This window comes from Nanorana parkeri, unplaced genomic scaffold (assembly GCF_000935625.1).
Source record: "Nanorana parkeri isolate BGI_ZX_2015 unplaced genomic scaffold, ASM93562v1 scaffold29, whole genome shotgun sequence".
Taxonomy (NCBI): Eukaryota; Metazoa; Chordata; class Amphibia; order Anura; family Dicroglossidae; genus Nanorana; species Nanorana parkeri.
This window is the reverse complement of record NW_017306297.1, coordinates 2,018,361-2,043,106: the sequence shown is the minus strand read 5'-3', so window position 1 is coordinate 2,043,106 and position 24,746 is coordinate 2,018,361. Positions and strand designations below refer to the sequence as shown.

General features: G+C 44.0%; 2 protein-coding genes across 3 annotated transcripts in view; one reads left to right on the top strand and one right to left on the bottom strand.

Moving 5' to 3' along the window:
• Positions 1–2,598: 2,598 nt before the first annotated feature.
• On the bottom strand, positions 2,599–3,980 carry FAM43A (family with sequence similarity 43 member A). The gene has a single exon (XM_018567571.1). The coding sequence runs from the start codon at positions 3,825–3,827 to the stop codon at positions 2,769–2,771; it is 1,059 nt and encodes a 352-aa protein (XP_018423073.1). The 5' UTR covers positions 3,828–3,980; the 3' UTR covers positions 2,599–2,768.
• A 10,650-nt stretch (positions 3,981–14,630) lies between these two features.
• The window catches only part of LSG1 (large 60S subunit nuclear export GTPase 1), a 27,453-nt gene continuing 17,337 nt past the window's right edge, over positions 14,631–24,746 (top strand). For both annotated transcript variants that reach the window (XM_018567560.1, XM_018567552.1), the window contains exons 1-5: positions 14,631–14,841; positions 18,486–18,612; positions 21,916–22,036; positions 22,226–22,312; positions 22,812–22,898. In XM_018567560.1, the coding sequence (XP_018423062.1) occupies positions 14,749–14,841; positions 18,486–18,612; positions 21,916–22,036; positions 22,226–22,312; positions 22,812–22,898 (515 nt within the window). In that variant the 5' untranslated portion in view covers positions 14,631–14,748. The remainder of the gene's footprint in view (positions 14,842–18,485; positions 18,613–21,915; positions 22,037–22,225; positions 22,313–22,811; positions 22,899–24,746) is intronic.

Genomic DNA, 24,746 nt, shown 5'->3' with positions numbered 1-24,746 from the left:
CTGTAGAGGATTTAGGTCCTTCGTGGCCATTGGTGGTGAACAGATGATTTCAATGAAAGTTTTTGTTCCTGGAGTTTAGCTTTAAGAAAACCCAGGTATTGCCTATACGAAACTGTTGTTGCCCAACTTTGCTGATCTGTCTACAGGAAACTGATGAACCCATTTGCTCGCTTTATGCACATTTATCTTTCTCATTCAACTAAATGGCAGAAGACCTGGGTGTTGCCCATAACAACCAGCTAACAACGTAACTTTTCACTTTCCTGTCCAACAATAAGCACAAGAAAGCTGCCATAGGCACTTCTCGGACACTTTTATAAATTAGGGGTACTCTGCGTCTCTGAAGAATAGAAAAACAGACATTTCCTATAGAAACTTGATTTCAGATTTGCTTTGCACTATCCAGGAAAATAAAAGCTAAAACGCATGACAGGTTATTATAGGCAACACTCCTTTGTTCCTCTTATTCACATCCATTACTTCCTTCACTCTGAATTTTCTAGCTGCTGTTGCACTACATTTACAATAATCCAAAGAGAGCGAGCTGTAGGTATATCTCGGTTTAGTCAAATGCAGGGGTAGGCAAATTCGGCACTCCAGCGATGTTGAAACTGGAAAACCATCATGCCTCCGGGAGTCATGCCTGTGGCTGTCAGGCTTGCAATGCCTTATGGGACTTGTATAACCAGAAGAGCTGGCATGCTGAGGTTGACTACCCCCAGGTCTAATGATATCCAAGCTGGGATTTGTTTTTCAGGGCAGATTAGAAGGATATAAAGTATTCTTTTTTGTATGAAGAATGCCATTTATATAAACGCTCACTAAAGCTGTAAGTCTGTGTATCCAATTCTCAAACAAGTCAGCCACATTTGTCTCAATTCTGCACTGGACATTTGATGTGAATACCGCTATGATGGCCTAGAGATCCATTCATTGAAATCTTCTCTAGAATGCTGGTAGCTTGTCTGAGAGTGTGCCCACAGTGCAAAGCCATAAGGGTTTTCCTACATAACACTATACATCATCATCATCATACAGATTGAAAAACCAGATCATTTGTAAAGCCAAGGGTCTGTGCCATGACCAAACTATAGAATATTCTTGAATGTAGCAGATCCCTTTCAACAATGGATAGAATAGTAGCAATGGCAGATAGTTTTCTCTGTAAAACAGCACGCTAGTAAGTGTATGTGGCACAAAGTGTTACCTCTGGGGGAAAAAAAAAGGCCTGGGGGAGAGTATGTGAATGTATCCATTGTGCACTCCATAGCAGAGCCACTATGAACAGTTACCTTTTCCTAATGCTTCATATTCCGCTACTAGAGGGCAGCTGAAGGGACCGATTAGGCTGTGATTAGACAAAGCGCTTGGTCTGCCATGTGCCGTTAACCTTTCAGTTTGAATGAATTAGTCTACCTGGTGCAAGAACAGAATGGCAATATTTCACCCTCCTCTGCCTCCCGCCACCGCAATTATATGTGCAAATATCGCACCAAGCCAAGAAGAAAACAGGAAGTAGACATGGGAAAGAAAAAAAAGACATCTTGTGCATGGCCCCACTCGACTTCCCAGCATTGCACTTTTTTTTTTTCTCTCCTTTCATACGACTGAACACGAGCCCAGAAAACTGAACCTAAACAAACAGCAGCTGGGAAGATTCTGCTCAAAATGCTGCCGACTGTGACTGTCATAATACGTCAGGGTTCGGGTTTAGAAAAACTCAGGCTGGGTATGAAGAGTGTCAGAACACTCCCAGGTAGGGAGAACATTTGGTAATAATTACTACACCACAATCCCGTCTGACAATTTAGCAGCAGTGCCAACTGGGGCACACACAGCTTAGATAGATAAGTCTCGGGCCATACACAGATGAGGGTTACTAGAATTATTACCTATACTAGTGTGTGACTGCCCAAGATGGCCATTTTGTTCTAAAGGTCTTTGATCTCAGATAAATGTTTAAATACCAAAACAACGAAACGATGTCACAGACAATACTGATGGAAACAAAAGGTGCTAGCACCGTAGCAGTCAAGGAATATACACCAGGCCAAAAGTGCTTATTATGCATACCACATGGTTTTTACTGTGCGCTCGCTGGGCTTCAACTCATGTAGTGTTGGAAGGTGAGAAGCATTGCACAAGTCCCAAAAAAGAATAATTCTGACATGAATACAGCTTCCAGTACAACTGGATTATGAGGGGTAGGATAATAATTTCACTTTTTAAATTATATGAAGGGAATTGTGGATGCATGTGTCAACCATTTACAGCCAGTTCTACAATTCCTTCAAACTATGCACTTTGACAGAAGTAAAACTGGCCCATCGCCCTTCTATAGCCCAAACACATGCATTCCCCACAATGCACAACCTTCCGAAGAACAGAGCCCTGAACAGTACAGGTTGGTGGCACAAAGAGCATCAAAATATGCCTTTGGAATGATGCATACAGGACATGCACACTATTCAGTACTGTAGACACATCCATCCATGTGTCGGCAATCAGTCACGATACAGATGAACCCTAAACATGTGCATGTCAGATTCTGCAATCATAGATATGCATGGTTTTCCCTTCACTGTCAGAAAATCCCTTTTCATTCTGTAAGGGGGGTGACATCTGTAGAGGAGTTATAACTGCAAGCCTCTGGCAGTCCTGGAGGTGCATGGTCTCTAGAACGCCATGAAGCCCCTGGAGGAAAAGGATGCCGTCAATCTCTAATGCTTTCATTACATCAGTATGTTCCAGGGATGCTGCCCCCCTTCTCATACAGTTTCAAGCACCCTGCACTCCTCAAAGCCATTGCTGAAGTGTCCATTCTCCTGGTTGCTCTCTATGGAGGACTCACTGCCTGTGCTCTCACCTGACAGCAGTCTGGTCACCCTTAGGTCTGCCTTGAGGGTCTGCAAGTCATTGCCCAGACTCAGCTCCCCCAAGTCACTGATGAGCTGAGACAGTTCTTGCTTGACCTGGTCTTCGTCTGCCCCTCCATCTCCCCCACCTCCAGTATCCAGGACATCTTCACACTCGAAGCTCATGGCTCTTTCTTCCTCTTCTTCTCCCAGCTGGTCCTCAGTGATGGAGCCCAGTTTTGGGGCGCTGCGGCTCCTCTCTACAGGAGGCTTGTAGCAGCATTGTCCGTTCAGCAGCTTCCTCAGGGGGACCAGAGGGATGTTCTGCTCTCCGATCAGCTGCTGCTGCTGGTGCCTGGCATCCTCTCTCCTTTTCAGTCTCTTAAATTCGGCCAGGGCGTTGGCTGAGGTCTGGTACAGCAGCAGCGCCATCGCCTTAGCCTTCTCCGGTTTGGACACCAGCACGGCGTGACAGCGCAGCATCACCGCCTTGTGCTTCATCTCGTGCCGGTAGATCCACGCAAAGATCTTGGGCAGCCGGGGATCGGCCACGCAGTAGGTGACCCTGTGCAACAGGTACAGGTGCCCGGGCCGCTTGGCTTTGTCCTCCACATGCACCATGCGGATGCCCTGAGAGCTGACCGTCAGCTTCATCTTGGTGCCGTGCTTGCCCATCTCGCTCTTGCTCCAGATCTTGCACACGGCCAGGTCGGTGCAGCCCTCTCCCTTGGACTGTAGAGTGGTGGCATTGCCCAGGTACAGCACGGTGTAGGTCGGGTCCTCCCCGGTGATTTTAATCTTCTTCCTCTTGGATTTGAACATGCTGCCCACCCTGGTCAGAGCCCCCTCCGGGCACGACTTGGCAAAGGAGGTCAGGGCGCTGTAGTTCAGGCTCACCGCATAGCCCTTCTGCTTGGTCTGCTTGCCGTCCTCCTCGATTAGGTCGAATTTGCTTTTTTTCCAGGGCAACATCTCGGTGCGAGGAGATCGGCTGCAGAGAGGAAGGTGCGATCGTGTTCACAGCATTGCTTTGTGTAGAGGAGAGCTGTCACTGCAGAGCCATGGTGTGTGCTCATAGTATGATACGTCCGCTCACACCGCCGGGGATCCCTCTTCCCATCACTGGTCTCTAGAGCTACGCAGCGCTTCATATAGCTTGGAACGAACCATTGGCGTGTACACGGGAGGGGAGGCAAGCAAATGGAACGAGACACTCCCCCTTAACCCTCTCCCTACTATCAGAGCCTAAGACACCTAGGAGATTTATTCATTTACAACCCTATGAAGAGGAACTGGAAAAGTACATTTATCAAACCAAATCAGTACAGCTCATTAAAATATACACGAGTAATATAAGCTCACAATCATCCGTGTTATCAGAGAGAATTGGGAAATACTAGGATGGGATCTGAAAGCAGAATTACTGATTGCTACTTCTCCATTCACACATAGGCGTTTGGAATTCAGTGCGTTTTTTTGTGCTCACATTTAAATGCGTAATTTTTAATAGGAGTGCAGTTTTGTGCACGTTTGCAGCTACACTACAGTCTGTTGGAGACAGAACGCACTGAAATTTGCCACAAAATCGCGCATGTACTTTTCCCCGGCGTTGCAGTTGGTTGTTTTGCGTGACTATGAACGGGTAGGTGTGAACAAGCCCCATAGAAATTCATTGCTTTTTAGGTTTTGCGTGTTTACTTGCGCATCTTTGCACGAGTAGAACCGCCTATGTGTGAATGGTTCTGGGCACAAAGGAAAAAAATATATTCCCCAATAGACACAAAGGATATACAATAAGTCCACAATGCAATCACCAAATGGACACTGAAAGCAGAATTACTAGTTGCTGAGCTGGGCTAAGGAATGCTAACTAAAACAGAACTCTGGGCACAATAAAGGTTCATTTGAAGTGACATCAAGGGCAATAGTCCCCCCGCCCCCACAGTGCTAATGCCGTCTGGAGACGGCAACCCGCAGATGCTGCAGTGCCGTCCGTCCGTTTTTTTACTACGGGCGGACGGCAAGAGGTTAAATCATGCATCTTAATCCGATCTTCTTCTTTCCTGTAGTTTTTAGCTGTCCCTCCAGCGCTGGATGCGGGTCTCGGATCCAGCGTTGACTTCTCTATCCTCCTCTTCTCTGATGTCCCACGGAGTCTGTGCCGGTGCATGCTGCTCCATAGACTTACCTTGTGACTCTCCTCGTCTCTCGGCCGAACATCTGAAATGCGCATGCGCCCGCCCCATGATCCTTTGCGGCCGCTCGAGAAATTTTCAGATGTTCGGACGGGAGTGCGCGGCGGAGACACAGGTAAGTATTAACCCTTTGAACAAGTTTTTGGGGGGTTTAAAAAAAAAATCCTTTTACATATGTCTACTGCTTGCTAGCACAAGACTACACAAGACACAACACAGCTCCACCCACTACAGGTAGCCTGCAGAAAACTATAGGAGGGGGTGGATACAGGACCAGTCATTCTGCACAATGAGAGAGCAGCAGTGATTGGTCTTTGTTACAGGAAACTCTTTCACAGAAGTAAAAAGAGTACAACGTAAAGGTTTGATGTTATTTTCTGGTGGTGGGGGTACTACGTTTCAGAGAGGGGCTAACTAAGACCACATGTAAAGGTCACCATAAGCACCCATGTCCTCCACAAGTAAATCTAACCCTAACTAGAAGTTATTACCACCATAACACTTATTACCTTGACGTTAAAGAAGAACTCCAGAAAAACATTTTCTTAGCCCTTGCAGTGGAGCTACCCCCACTGCAAGGGTTAGGTGCTCGTTTTTGTCTAGATGCTACAATAACAAAGTTATACTAACCCGAAGCTCCGAGCCGGACGGCTGTCACAGTGCTCCCTCCAGCCTGTCTCCTCCACTGCAGCATTGGAATCTTCTTCAGTGTCCTCACATCTACACACTGTGTATATAATGTGATGATTTACTGGACCTTAGACTGCTGCAGAGGGAAAGAGACGCTCCCGGGACTGGTCTAAGAACAAACTGGTTCAGAGCATCGGGTGAGTATAACTTTTTTTAACCTGTGAGCATTTAACCGTTGCAGTGCTTCTTTAACACACACACACCACCTCTTAAAATGAACCCCTAATACCTAAAGAGGAACTGAACTATGGAAGCTGTGTCCCAAAAATAGCTGGAAGCTGTGTCCCAAAAATAAAAGCAGAGGGAAAAGGAATGAAATGAAAAAGAAAGTACAGAGATCTCATGCATTACCCAAGACCACCTTTACTATTAAACCCATATAAGGTGCACTCACATAGGGCAGACATGGGCAGAGAAGCAGCCACCAGTATTGTCTGTGGTCTCCTGTGTCTGTCTTGGTAGAGGAAGAGTTTTGCTTCTTCATGCCGGAGCCTCCAGCAAGGAGAACAATGAGCTGCATAGTAGGGACATCACCAAATCTCACTCCAGATCCCCTGAGACTAGTAGGACTGCCCAGGCACACTCACATGCCAGGAAGTGCACTGCTATTTTTCAGGAGGAATGAGAGACAAAAGGCAAATATTTCAGGGTATTTGTTTGCACAATTATCATTTCAAGATGTTCCCTTTAATATAGCAAATCCTCACTTTTTAAATTCAGCTCCATCTTAAAGCAGAACTCTGGGCAGAATTTTTCTTACGTCTTGCAGTGGGGCCACCCCTGCACTTCAAGGGTTAAGTGCTCATTTTTGTCTAGGTGCTAAAAAAAAAGACAAGTTATACTCACCCGATGCTCTGAACCGGCTTGTTCTTAGGCCAGTCCCTGGCGCCTCTCTCCCCCTCTGCTGCATCGGTCTAATGTTCTGTAAATCATCATGTTCTATAAACAGTGTATAGATGTGAGGACGGAGAAATGACTGGTGGTATTGGTATTAGGTTGCCAGCATTAAAGGGTAATTCCTGGTGAATTTTGAAAAATGGAATTACACCCTCCAATCGCCCCAACATCCCCCCCTTCCCGCGCACGCGCTATACTTACCTCTGGGCGAACGCCTCCACCGGTACAGGTGTACTATCGATACCCCGTACTGAGATGTAAAGCAGCCCCGCGTTCTGGATTTTGAATTTTCCTCACAAATGGTGAGCACTCATTAGTCAGCACGGTCACCTGGCAGCTTTATTTGCCATCTGTGTCTCATTGGGGAGATTTCCCTTCACTTCCTGTCTGATAGAAAGACTATCCTGTCTGATAGGGGCGCCGAGGGGCGGCAGCGGTGTGGAGTCCCCCGACGGCCAGAACATACAGTTCCGGGCGCCAAGTTGCCTTCTACATTTAGTCCTGATTTGGGAAGGCAGGACTAAATGTAGTGTGGGGAATCCGCTCGCTCGTTAACAAGTGTATAATGTGTGCTGCCGTCCGTCCTCCCCCCCCTCCCCACCTACCTCAGCTGTGACAACAGGAGTTCTAGCACAGTGCTATGCTAGAACTCCTGTTTTGGAGGTGACAGGGTCAATAAAGAGAACCTTTCACCTCAAATTGCTATCACATAGGGATTGTTTTCTCCTGTGTGATAGCAATAAAGTTAAGTGAAAAGAAAATTGATAAAAAAATAATAAGAAATAATTAAATGAAAAAAATAAGAAAATGAATATTAAAAAATAAATAAACAATAAGAAGATAGAAAATCATAAAAAATAAAAAAAAGTAAACGACAAGCTAAAAATGTAAAAAGTAAATACAAATAAAAAAAGTGATAAAAAAGTAAGAAAAAATAAAGAAACAAAAAAATAGAACTAACCCTGCCGCCCCTGTCATCCGGTTGCCATTCTCCGTTGATGGGGGGGGGGTTCGGTTGGCCGGATAGGGGGCGCATTGCGGAATCTGGCCTTGGGGCGGCAGGGAGAGCAAATCCGGCCCTGGGTATGACATATGCACACTTACATTGGGCCATGTTGGACCGATGTAAGTACACTGTATATAATACTTTATACCTGGAGTTCAGCTTTCCACTCCTCTGTTAGCAAGTGGATGTATATGAAATGAATAGTTAATTTTGAGACCCGGCTGGGCTGAGCAATGCACTATCATAACTGGTGTCTGCAATGGATTTGTAAACAAAGAACAAAATGCAATTATTGGAATGCTGCATAGACTTTTCCAGTCTGGATGGCTATACTATACTGTAACTGGTCATACTGGTATGTTATGGAATGCTACCACCTGTTGGTGATACTTGGAATTACAGCTAGGAGGTTTGTACTTGTTGGGATGTAAGAAATTTGACATGAAGCTGAGATGTAACTAATGAGGGCTGCAGCCGTGGTAAGCACCCAGGGGGACCAAAAACACATATTTAAAGGAGACAAAACACATTGTTCTATGAATGAAGGGTGAGCAGGCTATGCTGTTTGTAAAAGAGAAAGTTACTGTTCACAAGTCAGAACTCCCAGATGACGCAAAGGCAGGGATTTGGGTGGTAAACCAAAGTCCTTAGGACCACTTGCCAGGTTTTCAAAGGCATTGAAGAATGATTCTCTTTTCATATTATACATCATAATGGCATTTTTTTAAAACTATTAAAGTATGCTCATTTCTTGAAAGGCTTATTTGGAAAGGCATGACTTATTTAAACTACATGTAAACCCTAACAAGATATTTCTTAAATTACTTCCATGTGTTGTTTTTTTAGAAAGAACAACCTGCTTTCAATGATTGTTCACCCTTTGTTGCATATCAGTGCTGCAGATCTCCTCCAGCCTCTTTCAGCCTTTTCCTGTCTAAATGCATTCATTGCAGCGTCCCCTTCATATCATTGCTCTGAATTGGCTTTCAATGTTGGAGTGTGCCTGCACAATGTGTGTCAGCAGGGTAGCACGTTGTCTCCATCAGGGATATGTGTGACAGGGTGACAATGCAGGGGCTTAATTGGAAGGCAACAACAAAATATTGTCACCCCAAAACTGGAAGTGCCTGAACAAAGATTTTTGGGGTGAGTCACCAGTTATTGATTTAATCAGCTGCAGATTTTTAAAATCTGAAAAAACTACCCCCACACTGTAAGGGTTAACAGCTCGTTTGTGTCTAGGTTAAAAAAACTAGGGCTGTGCAAATTAACGATTAATTTCTCGATTAATCGTTAATCTTTTTGATCGATTAACATTTTTTTGAAACTTTCTGCATGAGCCCCAGCCAAGGCATTGGCCTATACACATACAGCACATCAATGAAGTAATAAAATGAACTAGGATCACACTAATCCAGCACGTTATTATTCTGAGTTGCCCCACTCAAGCGGCGGCCATATTGAGTGGAGCATGTGAGATTAATACCGTGCTGGATAGTGTGATCCTAGTTCATTTTATTACTTAATTGCTGTGCTGTATGTATATAGGCCAATGTAGTTCAATCTGTATGTGCGTTATAATTGATCTAAATTAATCGATTAACAAAAATTTAGATTAATCGAACACGAAAATTTTAATCAGTAACAGCCCTAAAAAAAACAACAACAAAGATATACTCACCCAAAGCTCCAAGCTGGCTCGTTCTTAGACCGGTTCCTGGAATGTCTCTCCCCCTCCTCTGCAGTGGTCTAAGGTCCAGTAAACCATCACATCTATACACTGTGCATAGACATGAGGATGCTGAGGAACATTCCGATGTGCTCCAGAGGAGGGGACAGGCTGGAGAGAACGCTGTGGCAGCTGACCGACTGTTGTTCAGGTAAATAAAACTTTGTTATTTTAGCAACCAGACACAAACGAACAAGGGTTAATAAAAAAGGGTTCTGGAGTTCTTCTTTAAATGACACCCCGACACACGTCATGGCAGTACCACATTAACTTTAATGCAACACTGCAGTGTAAATCAACACGGTTAGCACGGTTACACCTGCCTGGCGGGTTCTGTCTCCTCTTGTCAAAATCTTCTCTGCACCCACATGCACTCTCCAATCAATCCTAGAGACACATACTCCAAATGGATTCTGGAGTATGAGTTCTTCATAGGGTTGAAGGAGAGTGCAATGCTCAGATTTTAACCACTTGAAATGCGGGTGAATGTTTTTGAACAGCTTTTCCCACTCTTGCTCTTACACCCGGCGATGGCTGTTTACATACAAGTGTTTGGGTAGCTATAGAGCCGCTCGATTGTTTGTATGGTGTTGTGGAGTGTGCACCCTCCACTGCTGGCTATCCCAGACTCCACTGTCCCCTGTGCGGGCCCGGGACTGGCATGGCAGGTCTCTACACTTAGGAGGGAAATCAGCACACTTCCAGTAGCTAATCTCCCCTCAGATCTCTGTACCCAGAAGCATTATGTATTACATCACTTCTGCTTTCAGTGTGTCATTTCTCTGGTTACTGCAGCAGGAGAAGCAGATTGCTGCTTTATCAGTGTCTTTGGGGTCCCTAGGTGACATTAGGGGTCTGGTAGACCCCTAAAAAATAGTCACATTAAAAACTAGGGATGTTCAGATACCAGTATCTGTAGATACTATCGGTGCAGATACTTGGCATTTTCACGAGAACTACCAGGGTCACAGCGGTTGCAGCTGGGACCTGGCTCTGGAGCTCCACCCCTGTCCTGAAATCATTAGTCTGTATTGTTTTAGAAAAACTGTCACATGACAATAAAAAAAAAAAAAAAAAAAAGTATCGGTAATTGTATCTGTGAGTTCTTCAACAAGTACTTGTACTTAGTCTGAAAAAAATGGTATTGGTGCATCCCTAAATATATATATATCAGTCATGGCCAAAAATATTGGCACCTCTGCATTTCTGTCAGATAATGCACCACTTCACGCAGAAAATTGTTGCAATTACAAACGTTTCGGCATCCTCGTGTTTATTTCTTTTGTTTGTATTGGCATGACACAAAAAAGTTGAGAACAAAAAAGCCAAACCTGACATTCCACGCAAAATTCATAAAATGGACTGGACAAAATTATGGGCACCCTCAATTAATATTTGGTAGCACAGCCCTTGGACAAAATAACTGAAATCAATGGGTTTCTTACACCTCTCTACATGAATTTTGGACCACTCTAATTTCACCAACTGCTCCAGGTCTCTCAGATTGGAAGGGTTCCTTTTCCCAACTGCTGTTTTGAGATCTCTCCACAGGTGCTCTATGCGATTTAGATCTGGACTCCAGCCTGTCTCCTCCACTGCAGCATTGGAAAGTGTCCTCACATCTACACACTGTGTATATAATGTGATGATTTACTGGACCGTAGACTGCTGCAGAGGAGGGAAAGAGACGCTTAGACTGGTCTAAGAACAAGCTGGTTCAGAGCATCGGGTGAGTATAACTTTTTTTAACCTGTAAGCATTTAACCGTTGCAGTGCTTCTTTAACACATATACCACCTCTTAAAATGAACCCTTACTACCTAAAGAGGAACTGAACTATGGAAGCTGTATCCCAAAAATAGCTGGAAGCGGTGTCCCAAAAATAAAAGCAGAGGGAAAAGGAATGAAATGAAAAAGAAAGTACAGAGATCTCATGCATTACCCAAGACCACCTTTACTATTAAACCCATATAAGGTGCACTCACATAGGGCAGACATGGGCAGAGAAGCCGCCACCAGTATTGTCTGTGGTCTCCTGCAGCTGATCCCCATGAGTTATCAGGCCTTGTTCCCCACTGTGTCTGTCTTGGTAGAGGTTTACTTCTTCATGACGGAGCCTCCAGCAAGGAGAACAATGAGCTGCATAGTAGGGACATCACCAAATCTCACTCCAGATCCCCTGAGACTAGTAGGACTGCCCAGGCACACTCACATGCCAGGAAGTGCACTGCTATTTTTCAGGAGGAATGAGAGACAAAAGGCAAATATTTCAGGGTATTTTTTTGCACAATTATCATTTCAAGATGTTCCCTTTATCATAGCAAATCCTCACTTTTTAAATTCAGCTCCATTTTAAAGCAGAATCCTGGGCAGAATATTTCTTACCTCTTGCAGTGGGGCCACCCCTGCACTTCAAGAGTTAAGTGCTCATTTTTGTCTGGGTGCTAAAAAAAGCAAGTTATACTCACCTGATACTCGGAACCGGCTTGTTCTTAGGCCAGTCCTGGCGCCTCTCTCCCCCTCTGCTGCAGCGGTCTAATGTTCTGTAAATCATCATGTTCTATAAACAGAGTATAGATGTGAGGACGGAGAAATGACTGGTGGTATTGGTATTAGGTTGCCAGCATTAAAAGGTCATTCCACTTTCCCTGGTGAATTTGCTGGCCAGTCCAGTACTCTCCAGCACTTTGTCTAAAACCATTTCTGGTTGCTTTTTGATGCGTGCTTTGGGTCATTGTCCTGCTGTATGAGTAGGGCTGCCACCTTTTCTTCAAGCGAAACCCGAACACTCTAGAGACGCGCTGACAATTTTTGGGGAAAATTAGTCGCGGCTTATTCATATCTAAATAGCGCCACCCATTCATATGCAAATATTACAGGTGAGACTATTTTCAGTGTGGGGCCAGTAGCCCCTATCTTAATTTTGGTTGGCCCCTGTCTGCTTGACATCTTGTGTCCGGGTTTCTGCTGCCATGAAACCCGAACAGAGCATTCAAAACCCGAACTGTCCGAACAACCCTATGTATGAGACCCATGACCTCTGACAGAGACCCAACTTTCTGACACTGGGCCCTACATTGCACCCCAGAATTCTTTGGTAGTCTTCAGATTTCATAATGCCATGCACACAGTCAAGACATCCAGTGCCTGAAGTAGCAAAGCAACCCCAAAACATCAGTGAACCTCCACCATGTTTGACTGTGGGGGCTGTATTTTTTTTCTTTAAAGACCTCATTTCTTTTTCTGAAAACAGTAGAATGATGGGCTTTACCAAAAATCTGTCATTTTGTTTCATCTGTCCACAGCACATTCTCCCAAAAGGATTTTGGCTTCCTCGGGTAAGTTTTGGCAAACTCCAATCTGGCTTTTTTATGTTTCTGTGTCAGTAGTGGGGTCCTCCTGGGTCTCCTACCAAAGCGTCCCTTTTCATTCAGATGGCTGCGTATTGTGCAGGCTGACACAGTTGTACCCTGTGCCTGAAGGTCGGCTTGAATTTGTTTGGAAGTTGATGGAGGGTCTTTATCCACCATTTGAACAATCCTTCATTGCAATCTTTGATCAATTGTTCTCTTTCGTCCACGGATATTAGCTACAGTGCCATGCGGTGTAAACCTCTTGACAATGCTGTGCACAGTGGACATAAGAATGTTAAGATCTCTGGAGATGGACTTGTAACCTTGAGATTGTCCGTGCTTTTTCACAATTTTTGTTCTCAAATCCTCAGACAATTCTTTGCTGCTCTTTCTCTTCTCCATGCTCCATGTGGCACACTGAGACACACAACAGAAAGGTTGAGTCCATTTTTCACCATTTTAACTGGTTGCCGGTGTGATTTCTATATTTTCAGCACCTGTTAATTGATACAGGTGAGTTAAACTACAAATTACAGGAGCATTACAAACTTGGAATGCAATTATTTCTTGCAATTTGGAGAAGGTGCCAATAAATGTGTCCAGTCCATTTTTGGAGTTTTGCGTGGAATGTGTCAGGTTTGGCTTTTTTTTTCTCTACTTTTTTTGTGTCATACCAATACAAACAAAAGAAATAAACATGATAATGCCTAAACATTTGTAGTTGCAACAATTTTCTGCTTGAAGTGGTGCATTATCTGACAGAAATGCAGGGGTCCCAAAATTTCTGGCCATAACTATAGATATATAGTCATATATGACTACCCAGGCACACAGGTGAAACTCGAATAATTAGAATATCGTGCAAAAGTAATTGCAGTAAGTGCTGCAAAAGGGGCCCAAACCAAGTACTGAGTACATATGCATGCTTGTACTTTTCAGAGGTCCGATATTGTTCTATGTACAATCCTTGTTTTATTGATTGCATGTAATAATCTACTTTTTTGAGGTTGTGGATTTGGGGTCCTTGGGTTTTTCATGAGCTGTAAGCCATAATCATCACAATTATGACAAATCACGGCTTGAATTATCTTGCTTTGCATGTAATGAGTCTATCTCATATATTAGTTTCACCTTTTAAGTTGCATTAGTGAAATAAATGAACTTTGCACGATATTCTAATTATTCGAGTTTCACCTGTCATACATTAAAGCAGGGATTTACAAATCCCAGGAGCCCCGTAGCCAATGAGAGTTGCCTCCTAACTTTCGAGTTGTTCTCTAGTCTGCTCTTGGAGCTGAAAAAGTATCAGTACTTGTACCAAGTACAGTACTTGATATCTGTGTATTCCTAAAAAAAAAACACATTTCGCCTCCCCTACATGCATGTATATGCAAACACGTCATCATGTGCATATGTTATTGTGCACTGCGGTGTAAACAGGCCCTTTAAACACATATTATTGCGGTATCGCACGATGCACAGCGTTCAAACGCATTGTGCCCAAAAGGTGGGCTTGGGATGATATTCAAATGCACTGTTAACGCACTGTAGGTGCGTTGTGGGGTACCGTGCATTAATCACATAGAAGTGTGCAATTAACACATAGGCTTGGTGTGAACGGGCCCTAATACCCTTTGATTCACTGACCAACAAATATGCAGCAGGCAAAGGCCGAATTTATGGGCTGAATACTTGTTCTAGATCAGAGACTAGTGACTGACTGGCAGCCAGGGAAATGTCACTTTCAAGGAAAGTTTAGAAATGACTGTACAGGTTCCCTATAGTAATGTTGTTAACCCTATGGGAGAACACTGCACACACAGTCACCACACATCAGCAGAACCTAGCTCCACCCCCGCCCTCCCCTGATTGGATGAATCTAGGCATCCTCGAAGCGTGAGGAACTCGGAGCACACATTACAAAACACTGGGAGCGATTTTTCTGTTACACCCGCGTGGCTTCCTGTGTGTTTCTGATTTGGATCCGGGCACGTGTTTCCCTTGGTAAATCCTGTGTGACAGCGATGGGGAAGAAGAAAGCAGCATGTGGTTTAGGAAGAGCCCTGATTCGAGACCGAGCACAGAGCCAGAAAGGGCAACGAGTGAAAGACTCCTGGGTGAGTGTCTTCCTCTGACACGTGTGGCTGACAGGGTCTGATACAACATGGCATCCCTTTATATGTAGGCCCCTCATTCTTTGTGTGCTTGACAGGATAAGGGGGCTGATACGACATGACACCCTTTTATATGTAGGCCCCTCATTCTTTGTGTGCCTGAAAGGAGAAGGGGGGGGGCGGGGGTGAAACAACATGGCATCCCTTTTTATATGTAGTCTCCTAATTCTTCTTGTGCCTGACAGGAGAAGGGGGCTGATACACCATGGCATCCCTTTATATCTAAGCTGCCTCATCCATTGTGTGTCTGACCTAAGAAGGGGCTGATACAACATGACACCCCTTTATATGTAGTCTCCCCTCATTCTTTGTGTGCCTGACAGAAGAAGGGGGCTGATACAACATGGCATCCCTTTATATGTAGTCTCCCATATTCTCTGTGTGCCTGATAGAAGGGGCTGATACACCCTTGCACCCCTTTATATGCAGTCTTCTCATTGTTTGTGTGCCTGACAGGAGAAGGGGGCTGATACAACATGGCACCCTCAGGCCCGGCGCTACCGTAAGGCAGCTCAAGCGGCTGCCTGAGGGCGCTGAAGGGATGAGGGCGGAAAAATCCTAGTGATCAGTGGCCACCGCTGCGTTATGGGGCCCCCGAGCTTCGACACCTGTGAGCTGGACCCTGCCCCTAGGTTCCCTCTGCTGTGCCTGTGCCACTGAGTGCGACTTTGGAGCCAGTGTGGCCGTCTGACAGCCATGAAATGTTTCCTCTGTGGACTCAGTAGGTGAGTTTGTTGTCTCTCTCGCCACTCTGTCTCCCGTTCCTGAGCTGCAGCATGTGTTTTTTTTTCTTTTTTTAACTCTCCTACCCCCTTTGTCTCCAGGTCCTGAGCTGCAGTGTGTGTGTTTTTTTTTTTTTTAACTCTTTCTCCCCACATTGGTCCCAAGTCCCGTTAGTATTAGGCCCCATTCACACTAATTAGCGTGGTTCAATTGAAAGCTGTATGGAAACTGCACTAATCAGCGACTCGGGAGTGCAGTTGGTGACTCGGGAGAGCAGTTGGCGTTAGTGTATGGTCCTGCTCCAACATATTCTGCGGTTCTCTGTACTGTTACAGTACTCTGTACTTCTTCTGTATAATGCTACATAGAATTGTGTTATGTCACCAGGGCAGGTCGTTGGGGGAGCCCTCCGCACACCTCACAGCAGTCCCGGCCAAGTAAGAGAAGATGGTGCTCGCAGTGATATTGGTTCACGGATGGCGCCGTGCAGACACAGAACAAGCAGGGAATCACCAGGACTCGATAATGAAAGCAAAATATGTCCTTTTTATTGGACCAAAGCGTCATAGAAATCGAAAAAGAACCGACATTTCCGGGCCGCGCAGGGTTCCTTCCTCAAGGCAGGAAGGGACCCTGCGCGGCCTGGAAATGTCGGTTCTTTTTGGATTTCTATGACGCTTTGGTCCAATAAAAAGGACATATTTTGCTTTCATTATTGAGTGGTGGTGATTCCCTGCTTGTTCTATGTCACCAGGGCAGGCGTTGCTAGGCAAAGCAGGCAGCTTGTGAGCCTACATCCGAAAATTTTTATTGCGCTATACATGTTCGGTATTGCCGCATACACCACAGCGAGAGCCATTATAGCTTCATAGAGCACAAATAAAATGTATGGGGATGTTGGGATGACATTGTGGCGGGGGGGCAGAAAACTTCACCATCGCCTGTGTAGGCAAAAATCCTTGCACCGGCCCTGGGCACCCCTTTATATCTAAGCTGCCTCATCCATTGTGTGTCTGACCCAAGAAGGGGCTGCTACAACATGACGCGCCCCTTAATACCTAGGATATCTCATCATTTGTGTGCCTGACACGAGAAGAGAGCTGATACAACATGGCACCCCTTTATATGTAGTCTCCCTCTTTGTCTGGTTCAACAATTTCTATATGGGGTTATCTCCTTCTGGCAGGGGACTGATACAACATGGCACCCTCCATATCCAGGCTGCCTCATCTTCTTTGAACCTTTTATTGTACCATCTGGCCATCTTGTGCAGGAACAGTATTTTAGTTTTTCCCTGAATACCCTTCTTTTGTATTACCAGTTACAAGCTGCATTTTAAATACATGTACTGTTAATTCACCAGTCAATTGGGGATGCCATAAAAAGTTGTGTATAGTCAAATGGAATCAAGTTGGAATATAATGTCCTGTAGGTGTATTTTTTTTGTTACAGCTACAGAGTGTCTTTCCAATAAGTTAGAACTAGAGATGCACCAAAATGACATTTTTAAACCGAAAATAAAAATTGTCAGGCCAAAACCGAAGATTTCTTTCTTTCATTCTTTTTTTTTTTCTTAAACATTCTCCTCTTCCTCCTCCTTTTTGTCCACAATCATAAATGAACAGGTAATGATGAAGAGCACTTCCTGTTCATTCATAACTGGGGACACAGTAAGCATACTATGTCCTCAGTTATTTACAAACAGTCAGTGATCAGTCCTGAGTGCTTGTAACCTGCTCTCCATCCTGACTGCTCTACCTGTCACAGGAGGATGAGTGGGGCACCCCGCTCGGCATCCTGAAAGCTTCTCTCCTCCTCGCGGATTGCCGGCAGCTGTATCATCTATGTCCCCTCTTATCCATGATGCCTCTGCTGGCAGAGGCGGGGAAGAGCAGCAGGGATCGAAGGGGACACAGACCATCGCCCAGCAGGTAGGAGAGAAGCTAGAGATGCGCTGAAATTTCGGCCAGTATGGTACTATGAGCATTTTGCCCAAAGTACCATTTTCAGTCAAAATATTTTGGTGGCCGAAATGTTGATGCATCCCTAGTTAGAACTTCACCCTTTTTGATGACTCTGACTGCAGATATGTGTGTAATCCTTTACTCAGTGCTCAGAAACAGCCTGATAAAAGCAAGCAATGCTTCAAAAAAGACCATCACTCATAATTCTCTAGCTATGCATTAGTTACGTGGTGGACTTGAGTACCAGCTTGTATATACCCCTTTATTATCAGGCTAGTTTTCAGTGCTGTGATGACTAACAATTACTCCGTCATGCAACACTGAACCCAAATTAATTTGAGATCATTTTTTATACAGCTAGAGCTTTCTTTTTGTGGCATTTAATAACCACTGGCTTTTTTATTTTTTACTTTATAAAGGGAAAAAATAAATACATTTGGGTTTGCTTACATTTATCTTTCATTTTGTTACATTTTTAAAGGTTGTGACTGTGCTAAATGTTTGTAAAAACTATTGGTTCACAGCAAGCACAAGGTACAGAGCCACTCTAGTTGGCTTAGTACATTGTGCTTGTGCTGTCCAATGACATGTCAGATCACAGCCATTCACAGGCACGGTGGAGGTTATTTTTTACAATGCAGTAGTACGGAGATGGTTAATCCAAAACACAAGATAGGTAGAAAACATTAGAATTTCAGGGATTTTGTGTTTTCAAGTTTTATTTAGCTTTATCAGAGATATTAAACTCTGTATCTAGATAACTAGATACTTGTGTTTAGAAAGCAAAGAATGGTTTTGATAATAATGCAGTGGCATTTCTTTGCTTATACTTTCTGTGATAAAATGCATTTACAGGCCGGTTTTACCGGTCTTTCTAACCCACATTGTGTCCTTTTGCAGCTGCACACAAGTGAGTTGAATGATGGCTATGACTGGGGCAGGCTTAATCTCCAGTCAGTGACAGAACAAAGCTGTCTTGATGACTTTCTTGCCACGGCGGAGTTGGCAGGAACAGAATTTGTTGCAGGTGAGCAAAACAGTTCTAACATCTTTCCATTAATGTACACTAATGTATTTGTAAAGCACAGTGACTAGACCTATGCGAGTGAAAGGTAATAAAGATGGGACATGAAGTTACTGTGTCACTAAAACAAAATCAAATTTGTAGCTGACTGCAGTTTTTTGTTTTGTTTTTTTTGCCACAGAGTTGCTGTTGGGATTCAGAAACTGGGGATCATTTGGTCTTGCGTTTTGTTATGGCGTATACTTGAGATGGAGGGTAGTTTCATGGTGTGATTTGGTTTTTTTCCCTCTACATTTAGCCCTGCTGCTGGCAAGCAGGGCTAAATGTAGAGCACGGAAGCCGCCGCTTGTTTTGCACAAGGGATCTGGTCGACTATACAGCTTCTTCTGGAGGACAGCCGTTCTCCTGGGACAGGGGTGGCCAAACTGCGGCCCTCCAGCTGTGGTGGAACTACGAATCCCATGAGGCTTTGCAAGATTCTCACAGCCAGACATGACTCCCGGAGAGAGATGCTTAATGGGATTTGTAGTTTCACCACAGCTGGAGGGCCGGAGTTTGGCCATCCCTGTCCTGGGGGATCCAGGACCACGGCAAATTATGTGATCAGTGAGATGGGAGCGCTGTACTCGCAGCACCTCCTGTCTCAGCTGTCGCAAGCTGGGCTGCACAGGAGATTAAGAACAATGCTGTGTTTTGTGCTTCTGTATTGGAGGGCAGGCTCCATAAAGAGAACCTGTCAACTCCAAACGCTATCATATATGGGCTTCTTAATTAAGTGGAAAAAAATATACTATACTTGCCTTTCAGCGAAAAGTCCTGCCCCTCCAGCAGTATGGTTGTACAATCCGCACCCCATACTTCTATCCAGCGCAGCCTTGTCCTATGAATTTTTAATTTCGCTTGCAAATTGTGAGCACTCCTTGATCAATGTGGTCACCTGACCGCGCTGACCAATGAGAAGCGCTTCTTTGTAGATTGTCATGAGGGACAAGTTGATAGGGCCCCCACTTTAGTCCTTGGACAAGTTGTTAGTGGTTTTTTTTTTTTTTCCTAATTTCCACATCCCTGTTGTTATGTCTAAGTGTGCTTTTGCTTAAAAGGACAACTGTGGTCTCCTTGCCCCCCTCCACCCTTAAGCCTCCCTAGCGGTATCTAATGTTTTTTTTTTTTTTTTTTTAAATCTCCACATGATGATCGCGTCCTCTTCCTTTTCGGTGTACCTGCAGGTAGGCAGTCTAGATGATACAGCGAGCGATATTGAAATGATGAAATCGGCACCGCTCTCTGTGTCAATACACTGTTAGTTCAGGGTGCTGTATGCAGGGAGTGTGGCCAGGACACCCTGCATTCAGGTTTTCCTTAGTCTTCGGATTAGGTGACGGTGAGCTTCCTTCAACCCAGAGGACTTGAAACCTCTTTTGGCGAACAAAAGGTTATGTGGTGTACAACACCAGATTAAAGGGTATTGCAGCCAGAGGCCAAAGTTGGGCTTTACCGTGTAACTTTTGTTGAAGAAAAACAATTCTCTCTATATAAACTGCATACATTTTAAGGATCTACATATATATCACAGGGTTTGCAGAAATATACATTGTTTAGAAATTGATGCTTGTTTACTCTGTAACTAACATCTGAGCGGGAGGGTAGGCCTTCAATATAACCACCCAAATCTCCTCAGAGAGAAAAACTTGTGTTTATATCTAATCAAAAGTAAAACTCTTATTGCAGGGAATGCCTGACATTTGATTTGTAATTTTAAAAAGCGGTAAGCCAATTACTCCAACAGAAAATGTGACTTCAGAGGGCATTTTGTACATCAACATTGTACAGAACCCTTCCAGGTAGTTTTTCATTCAAATATTTGTATTTGAAGTTTCGGTTACATATAATAGAAATCGCAATAAACCTAAGGCCCCGTTCACATATAGCGAATTGTCGCGCGATTTCCGCCGCGATATCGCGCATTTTTGCCGCGCGATATCGCGAGAAGTTATTCAATGGAGCTGTCTTAACTCCATGTCGCTCGTCGCGGTCGCAAGTCGCTTCTACCGGACCCTTTTTTTCGGCGGATTTTGCGCGATTTTGTTTTTTTCCTATGGAGCCCGACGGGGAAGGTCGCGCTACCGTCGCTGGAACGTCGCCCCGAAAGTCGCGCTATCCCGGCCGTGCGGATCCGCTGCAAAAGGTATGTCGCTAGGTGTGAATGGGGTCTAAGACAGCTTGCATCTTTCAAAACAGTGCCAATAAACAAAAAAGGGGAGGGGAACATATCCCAGTGAAAACCCAAAATAAAAGTTAGAAGTAGGTCTCATGTGAGTGTCAATAGCGATACCTATGGGCTTTAAGGGATGGAGGGGCAAGAGGTGACAAACCAGTAAATGGGGCATTGGGGTCTATGCCTCATTTGCCTTGCCCAAATGGCAGAAGAAGGGCAGATAATCCCATATCCATCACAAGGGGAGAGCGCTTCCCGAGTGATGTCACTCTTTGTCCATAAGGTGCAGGACCTAACAAACAAAGTTACAACTTAGTGAATCCATCCACAGGGGAGCTGAAGGAGTGGAGAATAAGGTGCAAAGAGAGAAGAGAGGAAACAAGAGATGGAGGCAGTAGGTAAAGGATCAAAAGCAATGCAAGACAGGGAAGGTGCCCTGTAAAGTAAACCTGTACAGAGGAAATATGGATGCTGCCATTTTTGATCGATCTGAAAATGCTAGTTACAAAGCTATCATGCTGATTCAATAACCTCAATAATTTAAGTCACTGGCCTAGAACAAACATTGAAATCAGGAGTTCTGACTTTACATGTTACATTCTTGTTCCTGGTCAATAACTCAAAGTATTAAAACAGTGGGGTTGAAGTAACTATCTAAAGTTAGGGAAAAGCTCTCTTAGACTCAAGACAACACATTAGAAAACTTTCCCCCAAAGGGAGTCAAGCAGAGTCTCTATTCTAATGCAGAGTTAAGCATCCCATAGCCTGCTAATCTGGCTGCAACAGGCTCATGTCTGTGGGCAGCTGTGGACAAATCCCAGGGAAGATGATATGAGGTTAGAAAACTGAGCGATTTTGTGTTGTTCCCCAGCACCTAGAATATATGTGGATCGTGTACTGAGTTTTATTTCCCTGCCTCTTATATCTTAAATATAAACTCACATTGGGCCCCTGAAAATGTTAGTTTAGGGCTGAAGATTGCTTGCATATCTGACTGTTTCTGGTATTTTGTGTACAGAGAAAATTAAAAATTACTTATTGCCGCTGTCATGCATTTCTTTAATGGAACTAATCCTTGCCTTCCTTTGTAGAGAAACTGAATATTACATTTGTCCCAGCTGAACACAGAACTGGTCTGCTAACATCTGAGGAGTCAAACAGAATTCAGAAACTCCACGAAGAGAATAAACAGTTTCTGTGCATTCCAAGGAGGTATGTCTGTGCTTGCTGTAAATCGTTTGTATTTGTTAATGCTACAGACACAAGCATCTCACTTTAGCTGTGAAGTTCTGTTAGGGCCTACTATGTCCACATGTAGTTGGGCTCTGGAACCATTTATAGCTGAAAATGTGAGTATTGGGAATGACATGATTGGTTTCTGTTTGTATTCTACAACTTAAGGCCACACTGGGATGAAAATACAAGTGCGGAAGATCTGCAGCAAGCAGAACGGGAGAGCTTCTTGAAGTGGAGGCGCCAGCTCGCTACGTATGTACTTATAAAATGGGACATATATTTGGTTGTAGTAATCCTTTTGAAATGGGATCTCAGTTAAACTATGAAGACATCTGTAAAAGGTTTGACCTGCCTGTATTTACAAATACAACTTTCTGATTCCTTCACCCCTGTATAGCCAGGAGCATATACTAATGCAACTTCCTTTTGTCACCTACTCGGTCATTGGACTGTGAAAACAGCATCATCAAACTGTCAGTGACTCCACTGTGCTCATTTCTTGCTAAGCAGCTACTTTTCCTGAAATCATGTTGGGTTACTATTTACAGTATGCTATGAAACAGATTCACATATATCACTTTCCACCGTTCCAGACTAATTTCTGCTGTGAGAAACAGGTTACTAACTATTATACTAATAGCATTTAAAAATAAGCATTTAAAATAGCATTTATTGATTTTAATGGATACAAGAGTGGACTAAAGAGTACTGTTTTTAAATTTTCCTAAAGTCAATCATCATTTTTCAACAGGCTTGAAGAAGAAAAGAAGCTAATTCTTACACCTTTTGAACGCAATCTAGACTTTTGGCGTCAGCTCTGGAGAGTTATTGAAAGGAGGTACTGATAGTCTGTTAAAAGAAAAATCTGCTTGATACCATGTTTGTACATGGGGTGGGGGGGGGAGTAGAGTGTGATAATAAAGCAACTCTCTTCTGTGTCAATGGTTACAGAAACCTCTCCCAATTATGAACTTATCTAGCCTATGAAAAACTTACTGGTATATGATTTAGTAAACAAAAACTCCAATGGGCACCCATCTTGTTCAGTATAAAGAAGAGTGACCCAGGCATTTGATAACATCTTTGTTATGTCTGTTTTAAACTACACATTTTGGGGAAAGGAGGCTATCATTTGAAACAGCTGGTTAATCATATTGTGACGATATTGAAAGATTTGCTTTAGGCTCAGTAATGCCCCTCCTCCCATATTTTTGTTTCATTTAATAGGGTTACAGTCAAGCCAGTAAAGTCACAGCATGTACGCATAGTTTACAATGTGTTGGAAAATCAACATGTCTCTGGACCTGACTCAACTTAGTTGCCAGCTGGTAGCCAATTAGTAGTTTGTACAAACAGTACAAGACAGTTGTGGGTAGCCAGGCCCATGGCCCCCCAGGTGTAATCTCTCCCCCTAAAATATATTAATTACAAAACAGGAAAGATACCGGGGTTTCTGAGCGATATGACACCATGGCTTGAAGTTTTGAAAATAGATTTTTATTTAAATATCATATATAATACAAAAATACATACAAATTTGAATAAAAGAAAGGGAACAATGGCAGTTGCAACCAGTTAACAACAAAATTAAGCCAGAGGCATAGACCCATTAAACATGTTCAGACATAACCATAATAAATCAATATATTCTGTAAGTCCATTCCCTACGCGTTTCGCAACTTGGCTTCTTCAGGGGATTATGACCTACCCACCCAAATGGAGTGGCTTACTGAGGGTCTAGCTTTCTTATGGAGCCTAGGTGGAGAGATAGTCCTCCAAAAGGGAAATGCTCCGTCCAGTTCTTTGTATCCAAAGGAGGGGAGAGAGGGAGGACCTCGGGCCGCTATAGGAGGGAGGAGCCATGGAAGCTGGAGATGCCTGGCTGCAGATGGATTGGAGTCACTAAGGCTGCCACAATCGATCAGACCCTCACCACAACCCTTTACCTCACAGCCAACTACTGACAGGTCTATGGACGTTGGAATATAGAAACACCACAGGATAGGTGCAGGCAGCCTTCTCTCTCCAGCCTGGATTGGTGGCTCCTCCCTCCTATAGCGGCCCGAGGTCCTCCCTCTCTCCCCTCCTTTGGATACAAAGAACTGGATGGAGCATTTCCCTTTTGGAGGACTATCTCTCCACCTAGGCTCCATAAGAAAGCTAGACCCTCAGTAAGCCACTCCATTTTGGGTGGGTAGGTCATAAACCCCTGAAGAAGCCAAGTTGTGAAACGCGTAGGGAATGGACTTACAGAATATATTGATTTATTATGGTTATGTCTGAACATGTTTAATGGGTCTATGCCTCTGGCTTAATTTTGTTTTTAACTGGTTGCAACTGCCATTTCTCCCTTTCTTTTATTCAAATTTGTATGTATTTTTGTATTATATATGATATTTAAATATCTATTTTCAAAACTTCAAGCCATGGTGTCATATCGCTCAGAAACCCCGGTATCTTTCCTGTTTTGTAATTTGTACAAACAGTAGTCTGGCTGCAGGGTAGGAGGGTGTTAAGTGAGGGTCACTGTAAGAGATGGAAACTTTAAGGTGGCACTAGCCAGAATCTAACTGTTTACAGATTGTGCTGCGAAGGAAAGTATATGGGTATAAGTCATTAGAAAAGGTGTAGGGGCTTGGGGAGGAACGGGTGGTAGGGGGAGATGGAAAAGCAGGGGAAAAAAGGG

Excerpts from the sequence above, each read along its gene's own strand:
- FAM43A (XM_018567571.1), bottom strand. The coding sequence starts at position 3,827 with ATGTTGCCCTGGAAAAAAAGCAAATTCGACCTAATCGAGGAGGACGGC.